Source organism: Lonchura striata, chromosome 9 (assembly GCF_050655825.1).
Source record: "Lonchura striata isolate lonStrDom1 chromosome 9, ASM5065582v1, whole genome shotgun sequence".
Lineage (NCBI taxonomy): Eukaryota > Metazoa > Chordata > Aves > Passeriformes > Estrildidae > Lonchura > Lonchura striata.
In genome coordinates, this window is record NC_140711.1 from 8,087,522 (window position 1) to 8,107,427 (window position 19,906).

Here is a 19,906-nt window from a genome sequence, read left to right on the forward strand (position 1 = left end):
ATGAAAACTCAAAGGATCTGGCAAGAGATCATAAATTGGACAGCAGGCCACCAAAGCCTGGGGGACTGAATCTGTAAGGGAGCAGAAGAGATCACCAGCTGGGACTTTTGGACTCAAACAGGAGGGAAAGGCAGGGAACGTGGGCTTGCTAGTCACTTCAGCGGCAGCATGAAGAGGGAGAGTGGGGGCTGCAGGGATATGTCACACTCACTCTCTGAGCTGTTTGAGTTGAGGAAGTTGTCCGTGGCTGAGTTTCCTTTCCCTCTCTGAGCTATTGAAACAGGAAGCTGGTGAGCCGAAGCTGGCTGATCGTTACACACAGACACACAGGCAGCTCTGGCAGCTCCTGTGCTGGCATTCAGGTTTCTTCCAGCTCCAGCAATGGATCAGTGCTGGTACCACGGCAACATCACTCGCTCCAGAGCTGAAGACCTGCTCTCCAAAGTAGGCAAGGACGGTAGCTTCCTTGTGCGGGCCAGTGAGTCAATTCCTTCAGCATATGCACTCTGCGTGCTGTAAGTACAGCGTTCACCGCGCCCTCAGCCCACGCTGCTGTCCCTGCTGGGCAGGGGTCACTCCTGTCTCCTGCCCAGCACAGGGGCAAACAGGTGCTGTGCTCACTGGGAATGTGCAGCCCTCCTCAGAGCACTGCTGGTTTCACCAGACTGGGCCAATGGGGTAGGGAAAGGTTAGGAGCCAGGCTGAATAAACCCATAGTTTATATACTGCTGTACTGCTCATGCTGCTCTTGCCCCTGATTCAAAAGAAGAGAATGGGCAAAGGCACTGCTGAGGTGCTCTGAGAGAAAGTAACCTCTTGAACTTGGGTCAAATATTTGTCTTTAGTGACCTCAGTCCTGAGCCTGGGACCTCCCAGGCACTTTTTTTGCTCTGGTTCAGTGTGTGTTTGAGCTCCCTGCTTGTACTGTGTTGCATTCAGCAAAAGGCTTGAAATAGTTCCTGGAGCTGTGCATAGTATAGCCAGCAAAGCAGTGATTCCACCTGCGTCATTAATGTGGGTCGTGGAGTAAACGTTTCATGTGGGGAATAGGGAGAGAAGTGCTGGCAGCCCTGATCCCCTCATTCTGGGTTAGGTCAGGAACCAGAGAGCAAGGCTTCCTGCCCTGGGTTTGTAAGAGGCAGGTTTTTTTCCCTGAGGCAGGAGAGCAGGGGTGAGAGGAGACTGAAGTCAATAGGTAAAATCTGAGACATTTAACTTTGTCTTACAGAGAGGTCAGACAGTTGTTTCTTGCTTAGGAGTGATCAAGAGAGCCCATGTGGGATCTTATTAGATCCTCTTTGCTGCCATTTTGCAGCAGATCAATGAAACTCATTTAATCTTTATCCCATGTTACATTACAAGCAGGTTTCTCATTTTCTGTCTGAAAGTATATGTTTTGTGGTGATGAAGGTGGTGCTGCTGTTGTTTATAACTCTGGGCTAACTGCTTGTCTCTGAGGTCAGATTGTGGTGACAGCACTGTCGGCTGCCGAGTGCAATGGGGCTGGGTAACTGCCCCATGGGCGTAGGTGTTGGACTGCCAGGGAGTGGTGGCTTGAGAGTGGGCATCTTCACAAGGCACAGAGAGCCTTGGTGCCTGCCTGTTAAGGTGCTTGAAACAACGCAGGGAAGAATTTTGTCTTTCTGGAAGGAGCAGAGAAAGAAGGGTAGCTGCAGATGAATAGCCAGTACTAGCAGGAAGGAGGAGAGAAAATCCTGTAACAGGGGCTGAGGGCCCAACTGGTCAGTCAGGGAACAATTTACTAGAACAGACTGTTGCTTCCATTGAGTTATTTTAGTATTACCCTGTTGATTTGACTTGTAACCAGTATGTACACAAAATATTTTCACCAAGCGATGGTGGGGATTATAGAAAGGGAAGGTGCTACAAAAAGGCCTCCTAACATGCATTTGCATAATTTTTTCCATTGTAAATGTTTATGCAGCCAGCTTTGAAAGCCTTTTGTGACTTGAGAGACATGGGATCAGGAAACAGAAACAATATAATGACCATGATTTTCTGAACCGGGAGCCAAAGGTTATATTCTTAAGTTCATTCTGAGGTAGCTAATATGAACGGCTTGATTAAAGAATTAGGGAGCACCCAGCCTTACCAGCCAAGAGCAGCTGGATCAGACGTGCGAAGGGCTGGCATTAATTACATTCTGGGAAACATCCCACAGACTGCTGTCAAACGATCTGACAAGCTTTCGGCTTATGCTGGCTTGCAGTTAGTTTGTGGAGAGGTGGTGAATAAGTCTTTCCCTCTGAATGTCATCTCCACAAAATGGGCACCTTTGCTGAAGCTGAAAACTTCCTCAGAGATGTATCAGTTTCAGTTGTGCTATTGACTGGGAGGTGTTTGAAGTTTGAGCTCTTCAGTTACTTCTGTTGAAAAAATAGAGAGGCTGGAGACAAAGAATGGGAGAGTGGGGAATTGAAAGGCTGACTGCAAATTATTTCCACAAAAGAGAATTATGTTGAAAAGGAGCAGGTGTCAACTGTGTATGCATATGGAAAACAAAAAAACATGAAATTTGCTCTGAAAAAGAAATGTCATATTCTACAAAGCTCTAATATTTATTGGGCAGATCAATCAAGATCCAGCAAAAGCATTTGTTATTATAATATCATAGAATGAAATAATGATTTCATTGAAGAGCTGCTTTAGAAAAACAGGGCTTTAGAAAAAACAGAAAAGAGCTGCTTTAGAAAAAAAAAATATATTTGTATAAGTATAGACAAGTAGGGGAGGTGTATTTGGAGAACCTTTTAAGAGTGCCTTGCCTCCTTTTCTGAAACTTAGAGCAGCAACATTTAGAGAGTGAAAGACTGGAGAATGCTCCTCCCCCTGCACAGCTGTCCCCTGCTCTGGTCACACTGCCCCATAAAAGGCAAGAAGCAAAGCCCTTTTCCTCCTCCTTTATCTGTGCCTAAATAATTTGATTTGTTAGTTTATTGACAAGAAATGTATTCTTTTACTCACCTGGAGGGGAATGCCTGAATCCTGAAATCCAAGAGCCTGCTTAGTGTTCCCTGCACCTGAACTGGTACCATTCCTTCAGGGTATCTTCAGTTGGCAGTTCATCCGTGAATGGCTGCAGAACTAACAACACTTCTAGAGGGGACACTCAAGGACCAGCTGCAGCTTTGGGACCCCTCTAAGAGGACCCTACCTGTGAGATGTCCTTTTCAATGCTGTGTCTCTCTCATGATGCACTTTGCACATGGCACCAGGCCTAGCACAGTGGCCCTGATCAGTGCTGCAGACACTCCCAATATGCAGATCATCACCCGTGCAGAAAAACATATAGCAGGAGAGGAAGGAGAAAATGCCTGCCTTGTCACACTGTTACCTCCTCTGGCTGGTTGAAAGGACAGAGAGATGACAAGTACTTGGAGACTTGTTTAAGCTGTGGCTGATGTTTTATTTACCGTCCACATGGACAGCCTGAACAATGGCTGAACAATTCTGAACTCAACCCAGCTTTTAGGGAGGACCTAGAATGTGATGGTAACTGGGACCATGTAACTTGACAGTCAGGATGCCGAGGAGAGGAAGCCTAAGGGTAAAAATGGAGTAAGAATCCTGGTCTTCTCCATGCACATGCACTAAATTAGGGGACTGGCAAGGAGGATTCCTCCTTTAATCCTAGGAGTGTTCCTCCCTTCTCCTGTCTCACCCAACCACCCTTCTTTCATTATTCTTATACTGATGCTACTGGTCCTCAGCCTAAACCTCTTTACAAACATTATGAGAGCAGTCTGTGTGATGGGTCACTTTCTGTGGAGGTCACATGAGGGTCCACTTGTGAGCAAGAGCCATTGAGCTGCTTCATTTATCAATTTCATAATCTCCCCACACACAAATTGTCTCTGCTGTATAAATAATTCTGCTTAGCTCTGTTTGAATATCAGCAGGAGTAAATGGTATAAGAGAGCTGCACTGACACATAAAAACAAATCCCATACGCTTCCTTGGCTCATATCCTCACCTGGCACTGATTGCCCTGGTATTGATGGAATTAGCAGTGCTGTAGCTATCCTACAGTTGGGGATCATGTATGTGACTTCCAGCTTTGTACCAGATATGAATAAATAGATGCCTGTGGAATGAGCTCTAAAAACAGCTTGAATTCTTCTGCGTCCTTTGCATTAATGCTATCAAAAGACACACGTTCATGTGGATACGTGACCCAGTCCTCCAGACATCCTGGAAAAACTCAGCTATGATCTATGAGAAATTTATTTTATTTCCAATGTCTCTTTGTGACTCCTCGTGTAATGCTGCCTGAAATACTGGTAGTCTCCTCTCTCCTGTGTGGAATGATTCTGAAAGGCGTATGAGGAATAGACTCACATCACAACTCTAAGAAAAATTAGGATGTTTATTGATTTACCTGATCTCCCCAGCTGGAGGGCTGACCTCAGCCCACATTTTGTGACAATTCCACAGACAGTGCAGTGTTTCTGTTACAAACCAAGGAAGATCTGAGTGTGGATTCTGTTCTTCCTTTTGAGAAGGAAGGGCTTGAACCTGCAACTTTTGGTGGCTCAAAGTGATATTGTATCTTTTAAGTGTTTTGCAGATGACTTAAAGATTTGATCAATCTTTTGTTGTTAGAAAGGCAAAAATACATTTTCTTGTCAATACTTCTTGGGTGGACTGCACAAAGCTCAGCAGCTGCTGAGGGAAGTCAAGCTTAAAGTGCTGTTCAGGCTTCCCTTGGGCTCCCGTGCATGGATGTGACCCTCCACTGAACACAAGACTCCTCCATCCTCCCTTAAAAAAGTATCTAATTGAATTTAGCTGGGACAAAGTATTTGTTTTGGGTGCCCTACAGATGTGCATGTACAGTGTGCATCCACACCAGGTGAGATGGATTTTCATTTAAACTCTTGTTTAGGATTTGTGAATAAAAATGTGCGTGGCTAAATCAGCTGTTGTACTGTGATTTAGCTGAAATATATTATTTGCTTTTTCCAAAGCAAGTCAATGCACTAGCCCTTCAGTTTACTCATTTATTGCTGATTTTGGCCCTTTGCCTTTGAGATTTCTGCTTTTTCATTTCTTCTTGTGATGCCTGTTCTACTGACAGCTAGAGCCACTTGGTGTTTTCTCTCTTTTCGGCCAGAAGAAGAGTGGAATAACTCCCTTTGAGATAATTCTGATAGCACTTTCTGCAGTGACATCTGTAAGCAGATGTTCCTGTTTCAGTGACCAGGAACACTTCAGGTTTGTGTTAGTCTACAGGCTCCAGGAAAAGAAAGTAAGAAAGAGAAATGGTTTAAAACCCTTGTGCATGAAGCAATCTATATGTCTCAGGATTTTCCAATGTCTTTTCTCACAAGGAGGGATGTCATAGTGAGATTCCCTTCTGGTCATGGTCTAACCTTATCACCTGTGGTCTGTTCCAGATGCCGGAATTGTGTTTATACCTACCGAATTCTGCCTGATAAAGAAAATAAACTAATTGTCCAGGTAAGCCATCTCTGTACTATTTGGTCCCACAAAAATGTATTTAAGAATTGCTGGTATTCAAAATAATTCTAACATCAACATGAAAAAAAAAGAAAAAGATATAAGGAATTAAACTAATGTCAGGCCAGCACAGTGCTGGTCTCCACTCCACTACCATGGAGATTTCAGTTTTTGGTCCAGTCTATAGCTGTGGCCATTGGCACACTCTTTAACACACATGCCTTCAATTCCTAGTGGCACATCCATGTTTTATGTAACTGAGAAGCTCAGCATGTGGAATAACTTTTCCTCTGAAGCCTACTTCTTATCAATGCTTATCAATTCTTATCAAAAGATCATGGGTCTTTTCAATCCAAAATTGTAGCACAGTTGCCTACTCCTAGAGAATGTAAATTGAGTTCTGGTCTCAGGATCCAGAAAGTACCAAGCCTGAGGACAGGAATTTCTGATGTTCTGTTTATTCCTATTTTGATTTAGGAGCCTAAATGAGCCATTTCCCCTTCCGGTGCCACTTCCCCTTCCGGTGCCACCTTTCAGCCCCTATTATTTAATATAAATCATGAAACTTGGGGTGGGGGGGGGGGGCATGGACTCCTACAGCCCTAAGAATTGAGCATGGTTTACTGGGCAACAGTGAGGGCTGCAGCCGACCCATGCTCTTGGCACAGTCAGTGCTGCATGGGCATTCCTGCTAAAGAGAATGGAAATGCCCAGGCTACCCAGTCTGCCTTGCTATTCGGAGTGGTTCTGCAATAATTCCTTCCCATTTCAGTTGACAGCTAGCTTCCCACACTATAAACCAGATTTCTACCAACTTCATGAGCAGCTTATATGTCTCTCATGCACCATGTTAGTTGTGTATTTCTTCATGTGCTTTGGGGTTATCAGTGTTTCTTTGAGATCTCCATTTAGAGGAAGCATATCTGAAACTAAAGTCATGGCCTAGTGAGAACAGCTGCATGCTGGCAGCTTGCTTTCAGCTGTGGGCTTTTGGTAAGAATGGTGGATTGTGTGTCCTGGGTGCACAGATCCAGCTTGGCTCCTGCAAGAACTAATTTTGGGTATCTCAGGCTGTTCTCAGGAGCTCCACTCAGATGCAGCCCTGCACAGACACAGCTGTATTGCCTGCAAGGCATACTCCAGGCTCTTGGTCCTGTGCTCCAGAGGACTATGGCCCTGTCCCCTTGACAGCTGGATTCCCCAGAGCCATTGAGATTCCTCTGCCTCACTTCTGTTTCTGAGGAGGAACTGGCAGCAGGAGTCTATGCTGGACATGACCTGGGTCTGTAGTGTTACTATGGCAGGTCACCAGAGCTCAACCCTCTTCATGAAGCACTGGCTGACACTGTGTAGAAGAACTTGTGCAGGTTCAGCCAGGTGCAAGCCTGGGACCACACCCTATCTGGAACCAGTAATTTGCCATTCCCACTGTGCTGTAGGCTCTTTGTAGTGATACTTGATATTTCCCCATCTTGTGATACATCCCAGCCATTCAGTCCTAAAGCATGTGTTTTGGTGCATTGTGCTGTTGAGATGTGGTGGTGGTAAGAGCTCAGAAGGTAATATGGTGTTTATCTTTGAGAGTATCCAGAGCAGCTGCAGAGATCGGGGTCTCACTGTGCCAGAGAGCTCACAGATGGAGCCCCACAGGCAGGGAGAGTGTTGGGGGACACCTGAGGCCCAGGCAATGGGCACAGCTGTCTATGTCCCACACCACTTCTGTGTTACAGCTAGCATGGGACCCTAGCACTGCTAATGGTGTCCTTGCTCTTTGCACTGGCAGCAGTATGATGAAGGGAACTTGTGGAACCCTAATGCTGAATAACTTTTTGGTATGAGTTTGACAGGTGCTTTGTCTTTTAGAAAACAGAAATGATCCTATGTTGTGTTTTCCCTGTGGGAGAGAAAGAAAAGCAGGCCAGAGGGTATCTGCAAAGGCAGCAACACAGCCCCATACTTTGTCCCTCTGTGCCCTGGGCAAGCTGTGCCCCCTCTTTGTCCCTCAGCTGCCCTGATGGCAGATCATGTGAGAAACACTGGACATGCAGCCTGGCCTGCAGCCTGTTCTAGCAGGACACTGATGCCATGAGTGACAGGAGAGTTTGAAACCTGAGCAGAGAGCAATGTACCTGTGTGCAGCTACTCTCTGGAGAGTGCTGGGGTGCACAGGCTGCTCACAGCATCTGCTAGGGAAGGTCTGTGCAGGGAGTTCTGTGCATTACAGCCCAGGAATATGTGAGTTGGACTTCCCAATTTGTACTGGATCCATGATTGTTTCTGTTGTGACAAAGGGCCTGTTTTCAGTACAACTCTTGTCTGCAGAGTTGTACAGTGCTTAGAGCACTGCAGATAAGAAATCTTTATTTCTCTGTGCTGTAGCAATGGGCAGCTCTCCTGCTGGATCAATGTTTATGAACAAGAAATTTGTGAGATTTTCTTGGATCCCATGTTGTGGTTGCAAGGGATTGCTCTTGTTCTTATGTCACAGATTGCAGAGGGACTGTGGTGGAGTACCTTTGTAAGCTGGGTTGCCAGGAGCTGTAGGTTGAATATCAGGAGTAGGCTAAATAAAGTGTGTTGTTAACTCATGTTTTGAAGACACGACACCTCCTGCTTTCTGCTGCCTTATGCCAGTTCTGAGGTAGAGGCAAATGAAGGGGGCTGCCTTCTTCCGGCAAGAGAAAGATGCAATGAGAGTTATAATTAGGGCTCAGAGGGAAAACAGTCCTGTGTTCTTGGCTGCTGTTGATGGTACAGTGTTCCAGCTGAGCCAGGCTTTTTTTTTTTTTTTTTGGTCTATTGATTTTTGGATAAACCAAAAACTACTTCATGTGTCTTAAAAGATCAGATTTTTGAAAAATTACTTCTTTGCAAGGATCTAAAAGCTGATGAATAGGATGGAACATGGACATGAAAAAAAATCCCATTAATAAAGGAAAGGGTCTACTAATCCTGTGGAACTAGATCAGGTGTTAAATCAATACAGCAATCAGTAGATGCTTCTCATTTCTAGGTTTATAAAAATTATTTAGGAAAGATTCAATACTCAATCTTGAGATTAGCCTGCATTGATTACAAATATGAGCCCTGATTATCAACGTGACCTTTTTTTTTTACCTGCACAGTGCTTCTTCCTAAAAAAAGGGCTGTCTTCCTGCCCAGATCTGGACTGTTGTCTGTCAGGAATTTTTCTTGATGACAGCAGGTTTAGAAGATCTGTCATACCACAGCTACATACACAGTGCATGTGATATGACAGCTCTCCCTCTGCCACTCTGTGGATTTTTTAAACCCTTAAAGTACAAGTTGAATCACTTTTTTTGTTAAGTCTGGGAGAGTACATTTGATTTTTCTCAAGCCTGGTCCCACCCTAATGGAATGATAGTGTCATTTTTTTTTGCATGGTTAAATTAACTGTTCAAGGACAGGTGGCAGAAATGGAAGTACACATTTTTGCATGCAAAAGTGCGCTTTTGAATTCAGACTGAATTTAAAAATATTGGCATATGTCCTTCCAGTGTTTTGTGGTATAGTTTGTGATCTGCCATTAGGATTCTACATCTGCAGCACCTCTACAGCAGTTAGCATGGTCGGGAATCTCTCTTGCCTGCTTTATCTGGAATTCATCTGGTGTCCTCCCAAAGCATAGTGAGCTGTAGAGGTCACTGTAACAGGCAGCTTTCTTTAAACACAAATAGAATTTTTGCCTTTCTTTTCTGATTAATTTTCTCCTTTCATTACTTGAGACTTCAGAATATATGAAAGCATGGCTTGGATGAATCAAACTTGCATCCTGCTGATGAAAACATTTAAGGAAGGAGGTTAGGGGTAATGAAAGCCCCTTGAAACAGAGGATCTGTAGCAACAAGTAGAGATCTTTAGTCTGAGTCATCAAGATAGTCAAGATACCTCTGCTAGTTTACAAACTCTTGCTGCAATAATAGGAAACAGGAAGAGAGCAAAAAACACAGTTACACAGAGATCCAGGAGCAGGGGAGGAGGCTGGAAATAATTGCCCCTGAGTGAGCTCAGCTGCTGCCTGCCTGTGGGCAAGTCACAGCTGGGGTACTTCACTTTCTTCTCTGTGAAAACAAATACGATTTTCCCTTGCTCCAATGGGGAGATATAATTAATGTTATTGAATGTTTGGAGACTAGCTAAGTGTAATCATGTTTGTGCAAAGAGGGGTGAAGCAGCAAAGGAGTCCTTGGGCATCACAGGACCAAACTAAACACCAAAGACAAATTAAAGACACTAAAATTGCCTTTCTCAACTAGACATCTATGATCAGTTCTTGCCATCCAGATTCACAGAAGATATAACTTTCCTGTGCTTCACTGAAAGCATCTCATTTATTCAACTGGCTGAGATGTCAATATGACCCTCATCACTGCCCACTCTGCATTCCTTATGACTTTAGCATCCCCTCAACAAATGGGGAACTTGGCCTAGTCAAGGATTGGGTTACTGAAAATAATTTTAAACATCGACCCCTGGCTGCCCTTACCAGGATCAGAGGATGTGTGTGATACATCAGTATTCATCCCCCCTCATTTTGGATGTACAGTCAAAGCTGTTACATAGTCAAAGCCGAGTTGTATCTATTGTCATCAGGAAAGAAATCAGCTTCTCATCTGGGTGGGCTGAACTGTCCTTGGCAGGTCCTGTCTCTGTTGCCTAAAAAATAACCCCCTTAAACTGCCAACCTTGGCAGGCTGCAGTCAGGTGAGGATGTTCCCAGTACAACTGACTCTTGTTCCGTGTGAGAAGGTGCTGAGGTCAAGAGCTGCTGTTGAAAACCTGTGGCACTACCCTTGCCTAATACTTTACCCTCTATTGCCTTTATATACTTCGCCTTCAAAGGGTCACTGCCAAGAATATAACTTGCCTTATGAGTGAGGATGCTTGAAAGAGGTGCTGAGAAGGAGCAAGACACTGGTCTTGGCTGATCAGTGAAGAGGGATTGGAACGGGGTAAGGTGGACTTTGATGTCCTTCAATTTCTGGTACATCTCAGACAAGAGTTCACAGCTTGTGTTATCTGCTGGTGCAGTGAAATCAATAATTTCTCAGGGGCAGCTAGATGGCATCTTATGTTCTGCTAGATAACACTTCATAGGTCATTTGCAGGATCAAGCACTGGCATGTGACACTGTGTGTGAAGGCTGGGGGAAATATCCTGGTGGACAGATGGCAACACTGCACAAACAGGGCTGGCACTGAAGAAATCCTTTGTAAAAGCTGCTGAGAGAGTGAACCTAGTAGTTAGAGGAGCAGATTTTGCTTGTGGGTAAAGGTGGAATCTCCTTAAGAAACTGGGGCCACCTGCAAAGCAGCCTTTTGGTAGCGCATGCAACTTCACTTTGAGTCCTGTGGGCAGTTTCAGGTACCACAATATAAAAAAGACATTAAACTATTGGAGAGTGCCCAGAGGAGGCCATGAAGATGGTGAAGGGTCTGGATAGGCCATATGAGGTGTTGCTGAGGGCACTTGGTCTGTTCAGCTTGAGCAGAGAAGACTGTAGGGAGACTCATACAACTTCATTGTGAGGGGAAAAGCGGGGGCAGGTACTGATCTCTTCACTCTGGTGACCAGTGGCAGGACCCATGGGAATGGCTAGAGCTGTGTCAGGGGACAATTAGGTTGGATATCAGTGAAATGTTCTTGCCCCAGAGGGTGGTGGGCACTGAACAGGCTCCCCAGGGAATGGTGACGCCCCCAAGGCTGCCAGAGCTCCAGAAGCATTTGGTCAATGCTCCCAGGCAGAGGGTGGGATGTCTGTGCAGGGCTAGGGGTTGGACTTGATGATCCTGTGGGCCCCTTCCAGCTCAACATATTCCATGGTTCTATTATATATATATATATATAATTATTATAATATATAATGTGCTGTCTTCTGTGCTGGATGACAAAGTCTGGCCTCAGCCTGAGGAAGGTGTAGCCTCATCATGCTTTCCTGTGGACATGACCTGGTGCTTGACCTGGTTTGGTTTTTTCTTGTCTTACCCTCATGTCTGCTCTTCCATTCATGCCTCTAGGTGAGCTCTTGCTTCAAGCCAGATCCTGTCTTGAAATGTTGTTGGCTGCTTTGTTTGAAAGACATGAGTCTGCCAAGGAAGGCAGGAATCTCTCTCAGAATGGAAAATATGATCCTCTTCCCTCTGAATTATTATAACTTCAAGATTATTGGGCTTTCAGGCAAAGATATGAGAAAAGCAATAACAATTCCTTACTAGAATATATATATATATATATATATATATATTCTTGGCCTTCTCTCGGCTGCAGGCGCGTTCCCTTCGATGCAGTTCCGGGCACAGCCAGCAGGGGCGCTGGTGGCTCCCGGCAGGGCAGGGTGGGGCGATGATTCCCCCCGCCTGCAGGGGGCGCTGTGGCCGCCGCTCTGCCCGTGGGGGATGGCGGGAGAGAGGGAAAAGGGGCTTCCCTTGCAACCCCCAGGGGCAGGCGGGCCGGTGCCTCCGGATGGCGGAATGGCGGCGGCAGGAGCCGCGGGGCGGCGGCTGGGACGGCAGAGCCAGCACGCCTCCAGGGGTAGCGAGTCAAAGTGTAGCAAGAGCCCCAAGTGTGGCAGAAGGAGTGGGGAGATCCCGGTGGACATTGGTTTCAGGCTAAAGTATAACAAAAAACCCAAAGCAGTGGCAGAAAATGGCCGAGGCTGTGCAGTGACAGCCGAGCTCCTGATGGCAGCTGGGAGATGCTCCCTTGGAGTGAAGAGGAGTCTTCCCCTGAGGCCCCCGAGAAGATGGTGAGGGTCCTTCCAAGGGAGATTGGGTGTTTGCAAGGTCCCAGTCCCACGGCCACTCTATTGAGCTGAGGCTCACCCACAGTAAGGAGAAGCAGTGAAGGACAGAACTCCGTGGTGGCAGCAAATTCTCCCTGCAGCAGCACCACCCCTCTAATCCCAAAAATGGGATGCTGAGATCTGTCCCTTATGCCCCCTCCAAAATCTTGTGGCATTTTTGCACTTCCAAAGAGAAAGCCCCTGAAGTAAAAGACTGCAGCCAGCTGCACCCTTCCCCTTCCTCTATGGCTACATCTTTTTTCTCTGTTAAGTACCATCTTTATTATCTCTTAGGCAACAAATTGGAGAAAATTCCCTGAAACACGAAAAATCCAGAAAAATCCTAACCTTTACACAATTTTTTTTTACATTAATAGGGGAAAGGGTGTTGAACCAAGACTATGTCTTACATAGCACATGCTCCAAGGCCCTTCATTTTTAATAACTTTTTCTTTGAGCAAAACTGTTTCACCAACTCCAGAGTTTTGTGGATTACCTTATTGTGAAAAGGGATCAGGAAAAGCAGCCTTAGTCTCATGATGTACAAGAGACTGTATTACAGTAAAGAAACCATTAATGTTTTTAAAGTTACAGCCTGTCTTTCTTTTCTCTTCCTCTCCCTGGGCTGTCCTAGCTACCCAGCTCTTTGACAGAAGGCAGCAGTGTGTATGCATCTTCCTGCTCCCTGCTCCATGGGGAAACATAAGAAATATTCATTTTGCAGTCCTAGTGCCAGATCATCATTCCTGTGTGCATGAGCACTTCTTGCATCTGTCCTGAAATTCACTATTTTAAAAAATTACTTACATTTGTACTTATTACCTGTTGTAAAGGAATGGCCTGACCCTTTTTACTTGTGTGATTTGCTAACTTCAGTGAAAATTATAGGTGCCCTGGCAGCACTGTTTTACAGTGAGTGATCATATGGCTATTTTTTTTTTCTTTTTCTGTTAATTTTCTTCTAGTCTGACACAGGGTTTTGTGCAACAGGAAACAAATAGTGCTATGTGAGCAGTTAGAAAGCAGGCCAGCAGCTGTGACTCACAGCGCCAACTGACACTAAGAGCAGATCACCAGCGTGCTCTGCGGCTCCCAGGAGGTAGGAGAAGCCCTAAACACTGTATAGGGTTTTCTGCTGAAACCCTCCCTCCCCTAGAAGTGCACTTCTAGAAACGTATTTTGGGAACCATCTTGATTTATACACTGTATATGGGTTGACTAAATATGCCAGAACAAATGAAATTCTCTCTCCTGGGATGGGCAAGACGCACAATGAGAGGGATGCTTGTCACATTGTTGTTGGGAGGATTGTGCCTGCTCCTGAGCAGGGTTAGTTCTGCCTTCTGTTTATGAGTCCTGCAGGGTGGAGCTGGGGCAGAGGCCCCATCCGGTGTGCAAATCAGCTCTGGAGGGCAGGCTGCTGTCCTGCTAGCAGCATCTGATAAGAGCCATGAGTTTAGTTCAGTTCCTGCATTCCTGGTGTCACTGCTGCTGTCACCAACGTCAGAGACACTGTCTGCCTATGCCATTTGCAGTACAAGTCCATTGTCAGCCCTTGGCAGAGAGATGCACACTTTTCATTGTTCTCTTTGTTGCTGCACTGTAATCTCAGTGTGCTGTGGTGCTCTGGCTCATGTGGCTACCAAAAAGTTTCCTGTAACAGGACTTTGTGATTTGCTGTGGACTTTGCTAATCTGTGTTTGAGCAAAACTTTTCTACTGGGAAATTTCTCTGGAGCAGGTGTCACTGGGTGATAAAGCAAAGTAAAACACTTCAGGTGAGGCTCAGCTCTCCACCACTTACCGCTTCTGTCACAGCTCTGGGAGGCATTTGTAACTGTGCAACCTCATGGGCTGCAGTGAAGACAGGGCAGACACAGATCTGCCCAAAATGCCACTTGCAGATTGTACAGAGGCTGTCTTAAGAAAACACAATTATGAGAATGGAACAGATTTCACCTGAGTTATTTGTTACTGCAGAAAACTCACTGTGCTTGTGTTCTGGTTTGAATGCAAAACCAATGAGATACTCCAAGTCAGAAACAATTTACTGGGAAAAGGTAAAAGAAACAAAACATGCAGTAATAGAAAAGGAAAACCACTGACAAATACAACCTGACACCCCTTTGGCCAGTGTGTTGGTAGTAGTCCAAATTGGAGTGGATGTAGTCTTCCTGGAGTGGGGGGTGTGGTCCTGTTGGAGCAGTGGTCCTGTGGAAATGGTGTAGTCAGTCCAGTGGAAAAAAAACCCAGCTGTGTCCTCTTGGGAACCTGTGGGAAGGCTGCCTCTCTGCCCAAAAATCCCAGGATGTATCTAGGTGGGAATGCTTAGCTCCTCCCCCCTGGGCAGAGCATCTCACAATGGGCTGATGTCATTCTGAGTCACGAGGTGGGTCCTTGATCACCTGTTAAACAGAAATGGCTCCTGGAGGGAGTTACCCGAGACATTGATGGGCCCCTTAACAGGATGATAAGGAAAACTGCCCAGAAGACAACTGCTACACAGACGGTAATAGAAAACACCCTGCTTCTCAATCTGGGACAGCTCGTGGGACTCTGTTGGCACTGCAGGGTTGAGAGATTAATCAGGGTGATCACTTTTCTTGGATAGAAAGAAGGGACAAATGAACAACCAGACAAAAGTCATAAGCAATGTATTGAAGCATGGTTAGGGCAGCACATTTCTAGTATGTCCAAAACCATACTTTAATTATATTAAGCTTCATTTTATTACCAAAAAATGTAGATGTTAAAATTTTAATATTTTTCAGCATAATTTAATGTTGATTTTAATCAATTTGCAAAGCACTTTACATGTAGGACTGAATATATTTTACAATCAGGGCTTTGCAAAATCCATGTATTTCATGTTTCTGCAAACCATCCAAATCTGTTTATACAAGCAAAATGGTTTTTCCATTTTTCTATCTGAGGTAGGAATGGACTTAATGCACTACACGGGTTTTGGAAAGCTGAAAGAAGCAGCATTTAATAAGAGAGCCAGGTATTTCCTGAATCTTGCACATTCCTGCTACTGAATCTCTCAGTATACAGAATTCTCAATACAAACAAACCATATCCAGCTTTTGTCTAGTTTGAACCCTTCCAGAATGTTTCCAGTTTCCTGAAATATTGAAACAAATAATTCAGAGAATATGGTTTAAATCAAGTTAAAGTGATACTATTTTGTTTTTCAACATTCAGAAAATGTAACCAGGTACTTGGAAGCCAATGCATACCATGAAGTGAAATCCTTTTCCTTTTATCTGTATCTGTGCTGTCAGACAAAATCTCCCTCTAATGAATGAAATGTGAATGAATGTCATCAATTTCTTTTGCTGTTTGCCCTCTAATAGTTGCATTATGTTGTAAAGCCTTCATCACACTCAAACAAATGAAATTGCAAATAGCCAATACTTGCTGAAGGTACAAAGCAGCTTCCAGGAGCTGCAAAATCCTTCCAGACTCAGGAAATAAGGATTAGGGCTGTTATACAGTAAGCAGGTTAACAATTATTGTTTTAGAAGAGTAATTTTTTTAGCCTTTGGAAAGGCTTTGACCACCCAAAATCACATACCAAGCAGCTCTTTCCTATCCTGCTGGATCTGCTCTATTACAAGAGCTCAGGTGTGCAAACAATCAAGTTACAGACATGTGTAACCCTGAGATAAGGCCCTGGGATACACCCACTTCAATGTCTCCTAGACTAGCAAAAGGAAAATTTTCCTGAAATTTTGGAACTTCTATGGCAGATGAGAAAAAACAGCTGAAAAGTTATGCAATCAACATTATCAACAAGAAAATACTCTCATTTTGCAGTAATTTGATGGATATTAGCTTTCATGTTATCACATATCACAGTCACATATTGTTCAATCCATTTGATTGTCTTATCCTTTATATATGTGTTGTTTGACACTGGCCAAACATCAGGCACCCACAAAAGCTGTTTGCTTACTCTCTCCTGCTACAGCTGGGCAGAGGAGAGGGAAAAAATATTAACAAAGGGCTCATGAGTTAAGGACTGAGAAAAAACACTCTAAAGGGAAAACAGGTTGAAATGTAAAGGTGTAAGATAAATTTATTTTTAACAGAGTCAGAGGAGGATAATGAGAAATAAAATAAGCCTATAAACCACCTTTTCTCCCCCCCTGCCCATCCCTTTCCCACTGACCGTGCAGGGAGATAGGGCATGGGAGTTTTGGTTAGGTTGTCACCCAAGATCTTTTTCTGTTTGCTCAGGGAGAGGGTTTTTTCTCTGTTAGGCCCTTGGGTCCCTCCCATGGGAGGCAGTTCTCCATGAACTTCTCCAGTGTGGCTCCAGTGTTACAAGCAGCAGTCCTGCCACAGCTGTTGCATCGTGAATCCCTCCCATAGACAAACAGTCTTTCCAAAACTGTTGTGTTGTGGGTCGCTCGTCCATGGGGTACAGTCCTCAAAGGATAGGCTGCTCTAGTTGGGAAGCAACTAGAAATATTTTATATTTCCAAAGACTTCAGATGAAGCTTCATAACTCAATTTCAGGTATTCAGGAAGACAACAGATTATTTCCTTCTTAGCTGTGTGATAATGAAACACTGTTCTATTGCTTCCGTGCTCTGAGGGATGATGGGCCACGGAGGAAAGTGCTCATTTACAGGCAAGTCTTGAGTTGTTTCCTCAAAGAAAGAGAAATTATTATTATATTGTTGGTGCTGTATGAGACTTTTTGTCCTGAGCATTTAAGATAGGAATGAGTCTTGGAATACACTGATATTAGATTTGTGTACAATGAGTCTTAAGAGAAGTATCACTGTCACTACAAAATTGTTTCCACACTCCATACTGACAAAGAGATGTCCTTTCTTCTTCAGAGATCTACCTTGATTTGCTGATGGGATGGATCATTGCAGGCTGCATCCCTCTCCGTGCAGACATGAAACTCATCCAGCACATCACAAGTGACATGTGGGCTCCAGTTAGATCTCATTCAGTCAGCCTGCACTGCACCCGTTGGGAATGGGACCAATACAACCTACATGGGCTGCAGCGTATTGCTGACATAAATGTAAAATGTAAAAATACAATCCCCTTTGAATATCAACTTTGAATATCCCCTTTGAATATCAGGACAAAGTATTGTCCTGGTTGCACTTGTTTTAGGTAAACAGCGTCTGCTTCACCAATACTCTTCAAATTTACCTTTTGGTGCTTGAAGTTATTACAGCTTTTAAATTAAATTTAGTATCCTTGAGTTTTCAGATTGCTGCATAAATGCATGCAAGGCTCAATTTCAAGTGACAAAATAGTTTAGGGAAATGAAACAGACTTTAGCAAAGATAGCTGAGACTCAGTTGTTTCAGTCCCTCTGAAAGAATGAAGTCACAATGCAGCTTTTGGTTTTTCCCAGACCTTTGCCCAGCTGTCTGACTTCTTATGTCTTCAGACTGTACTTCTGCCAGAGTTTTCAGTCTTGATTCTCCTCTGAAAGTCTAAACTGGTTGAGGTCTGTTCCATCCCAGGGTTCTGAAGCTGTCCTTTGCAGTATTTTAAAAGCCAACAAGCAGCACAGCTGGGTTCAGCAAACCCCATGGGCAAAGGATGGTGAAGCTCCCTGTGGGCTGGGGTTGCTCTCTATTAGCAGACTGGTAAGCCTGAGTTAAAAATTCCAAGCAAATCTGCATTAAGCCTTATTCTCCAAAATTTGATGGGACTGTAGTGTCCTGTGCTGTTTAACAGCATTAGTATCAAGTGTTCAGACATGGCAGGAGCTGCAGGCAGGCACTGGTTGCTCACAGAGGCCTGTTGTCATTGTACATTCCTGTCCATGCAAACCCAGAGATCCTGAGTACAATTTTAAGGGCCAAAGTGTAACAAAAAATGTGTAACATCCACTATTTTTATTCTAGTAGTGTGGTTCAGGGAAGAACATAAAAGGACAGGGTTTGAAGGATGTTTTCTTTCTGGTTTTAGTTTTGTGGTTAGTTTTGCTAAATGATGGTGCTCCTTCAGGCTGGGTTCTGTATCTGTTCAGTCAGCAGCTATGGCTCAGGGCTTCTAACGGATTAATAGTTTGCAGAAACTGAATGAAATAAGGGACAGCCCCTTGAAAGAAAGGACAAGTGGTCATCCGTAGTGTCTCAAACATAGTAATCAGTTGCTGTAGTTAAAGCCTGAGAAATTCTGCAGACTGAAGACAGGAAATTGTAACTAAGGCTTCTACCCTTACTGTGCATTGCATAGGAATTTGAATTACGCAATCCCAGAAAATTATAAAGTTCAATGTGGTTCATGCAGCTGCTTCCTATGCACCTTCTGCCTGCATTGCTTTGCTTCAGCGTCATATCTTCAATAAGTATTACCTTTTTAATCTTACATTTTTCCTTTCCCACTAGATAGTTTATGTAATTTATGCATATTTAGTGCTTGGTGACAGTTGAAACTAGGATTAATTCAGGCAATAGGGAAAGGACAATAGGGAAAGCAGAGAGCTGATTATAAATCCTCCACTGTCTGCTGTACAGGCTGGAGAAGATCCCCAGGAACTCAGTATAAGACTGATGTGGGCTGAGGGATCAGGGATCCTGCCGAGCTGTGCATACACAGACATTGTGGGCATGTCTTCACCTTTTCAGGGAAAAGTTCTTTCTCCTAGGACTTTGAACACCACACGTGGTTGAATGGGTATGTACTTATTGCCTTCTACAGAGGGAAAAGCTGAAGGGAGCTTGGGAACTTCCATAAGAAGCAAGTGACCCGCAATAGTTCTCCCAGTCCAGCTAAAGTCAGCGGAGAGCAACAACAATGACCTCTACTAGGTGCCTTCAGAAACAATGACTGTGCTACATTTGCTGCCTTGGGTGCCTTGATAGCTCTTGGGGACCCATGTTTTCAAGGTTATCTTGGTAAGCACTAGAGCTAGATACTTTATGAAGAAATTAAAATGGAAATTTTCATTTGACTTCAAGTATTGAAGCTCTTCTGTGGAAAACCAAAAAGCACAAGGCTCGTGATAAAATCACAAAAGTTCTTAGAAGTAGCATACTCCAAAACTTTTACTTAAGTTCCACCTACACACTACAGAAGTGCTAAATCCTCATAGATCTGCAGTCCTTGCTCATTCATCATCAATTCATCTGACTTGCACCCTGTAGCTAAATTTAATACCAGTCCTTCATGTTCCACCATGGAACTTTACTGTTGTTTGCTTTTTGTTGATGTAAATCTTATTTATTATAACACAGAGAAATGCTAAAAGGGTTGTTTGCTCAGCAGGGTTCTCTTGGTGCTATAAGCTGAATCATTATGTGCTGCATTGGCAAAATCTCTTTTGAAGGCTAGAGTTTGAATGGTTTATTTAATGTGAAGAACTATCCCAAGTACATGGTCTTGGTGCTTTATAGAATTGTTTGGTGTTCTTACTGGCTTCTATCTAACTATATTAGTTGGATATTTGGCAATTAACATATTTTCAGGTGAACTATGGAGTGCTGGAGCAGAGTGGAATGGGGTCTTTAAGTAGGATCTGCGTACATTGGTTTTGTGATCTGTGTCTTTATCACGTGTGGTGAATGCCAGTTCAAAAGACTTCCACATACTCTTTACCTTCCAGAGCTTCTAATATGTTTTTCTTTAAGATGTAGAA

The 19,906-nt window shown here is 44.1% G+C and overlaps 1 protein-coding gene across 2 annotated transcripts in view; it reads left to right on the forward strand.

Annotated features, from left to right (window-relative positions):
- The first annotated feature begins 213 nt into the window (after nt 1-213).
- The window catches only part of INPP5D (inositol polyphosphate-5-phosphatase D), a 52,101-nt gene continuing 32,408 nt past the window's right edge, over nt 214-19,906 (forward strand). The window contains exons 1-2 of one of the 2 annotated variants that reach the window (XM_021544365.3): nt 214-515; nt 5,418-5,481. In XM_021544365.3, the coding sequence (XP_021400040.2) occupies nt 382-515; nt 5,418-5,481 (198 nt within the window). In that variant the 5' untranslated portion in view covers nt 214-381. The remainder of the gene's footprint in view (nt 516-5,417; nt 5,482-19,906) is intronic. The other variant, XM_021544364.3, reaches the window with a different exon arrangement.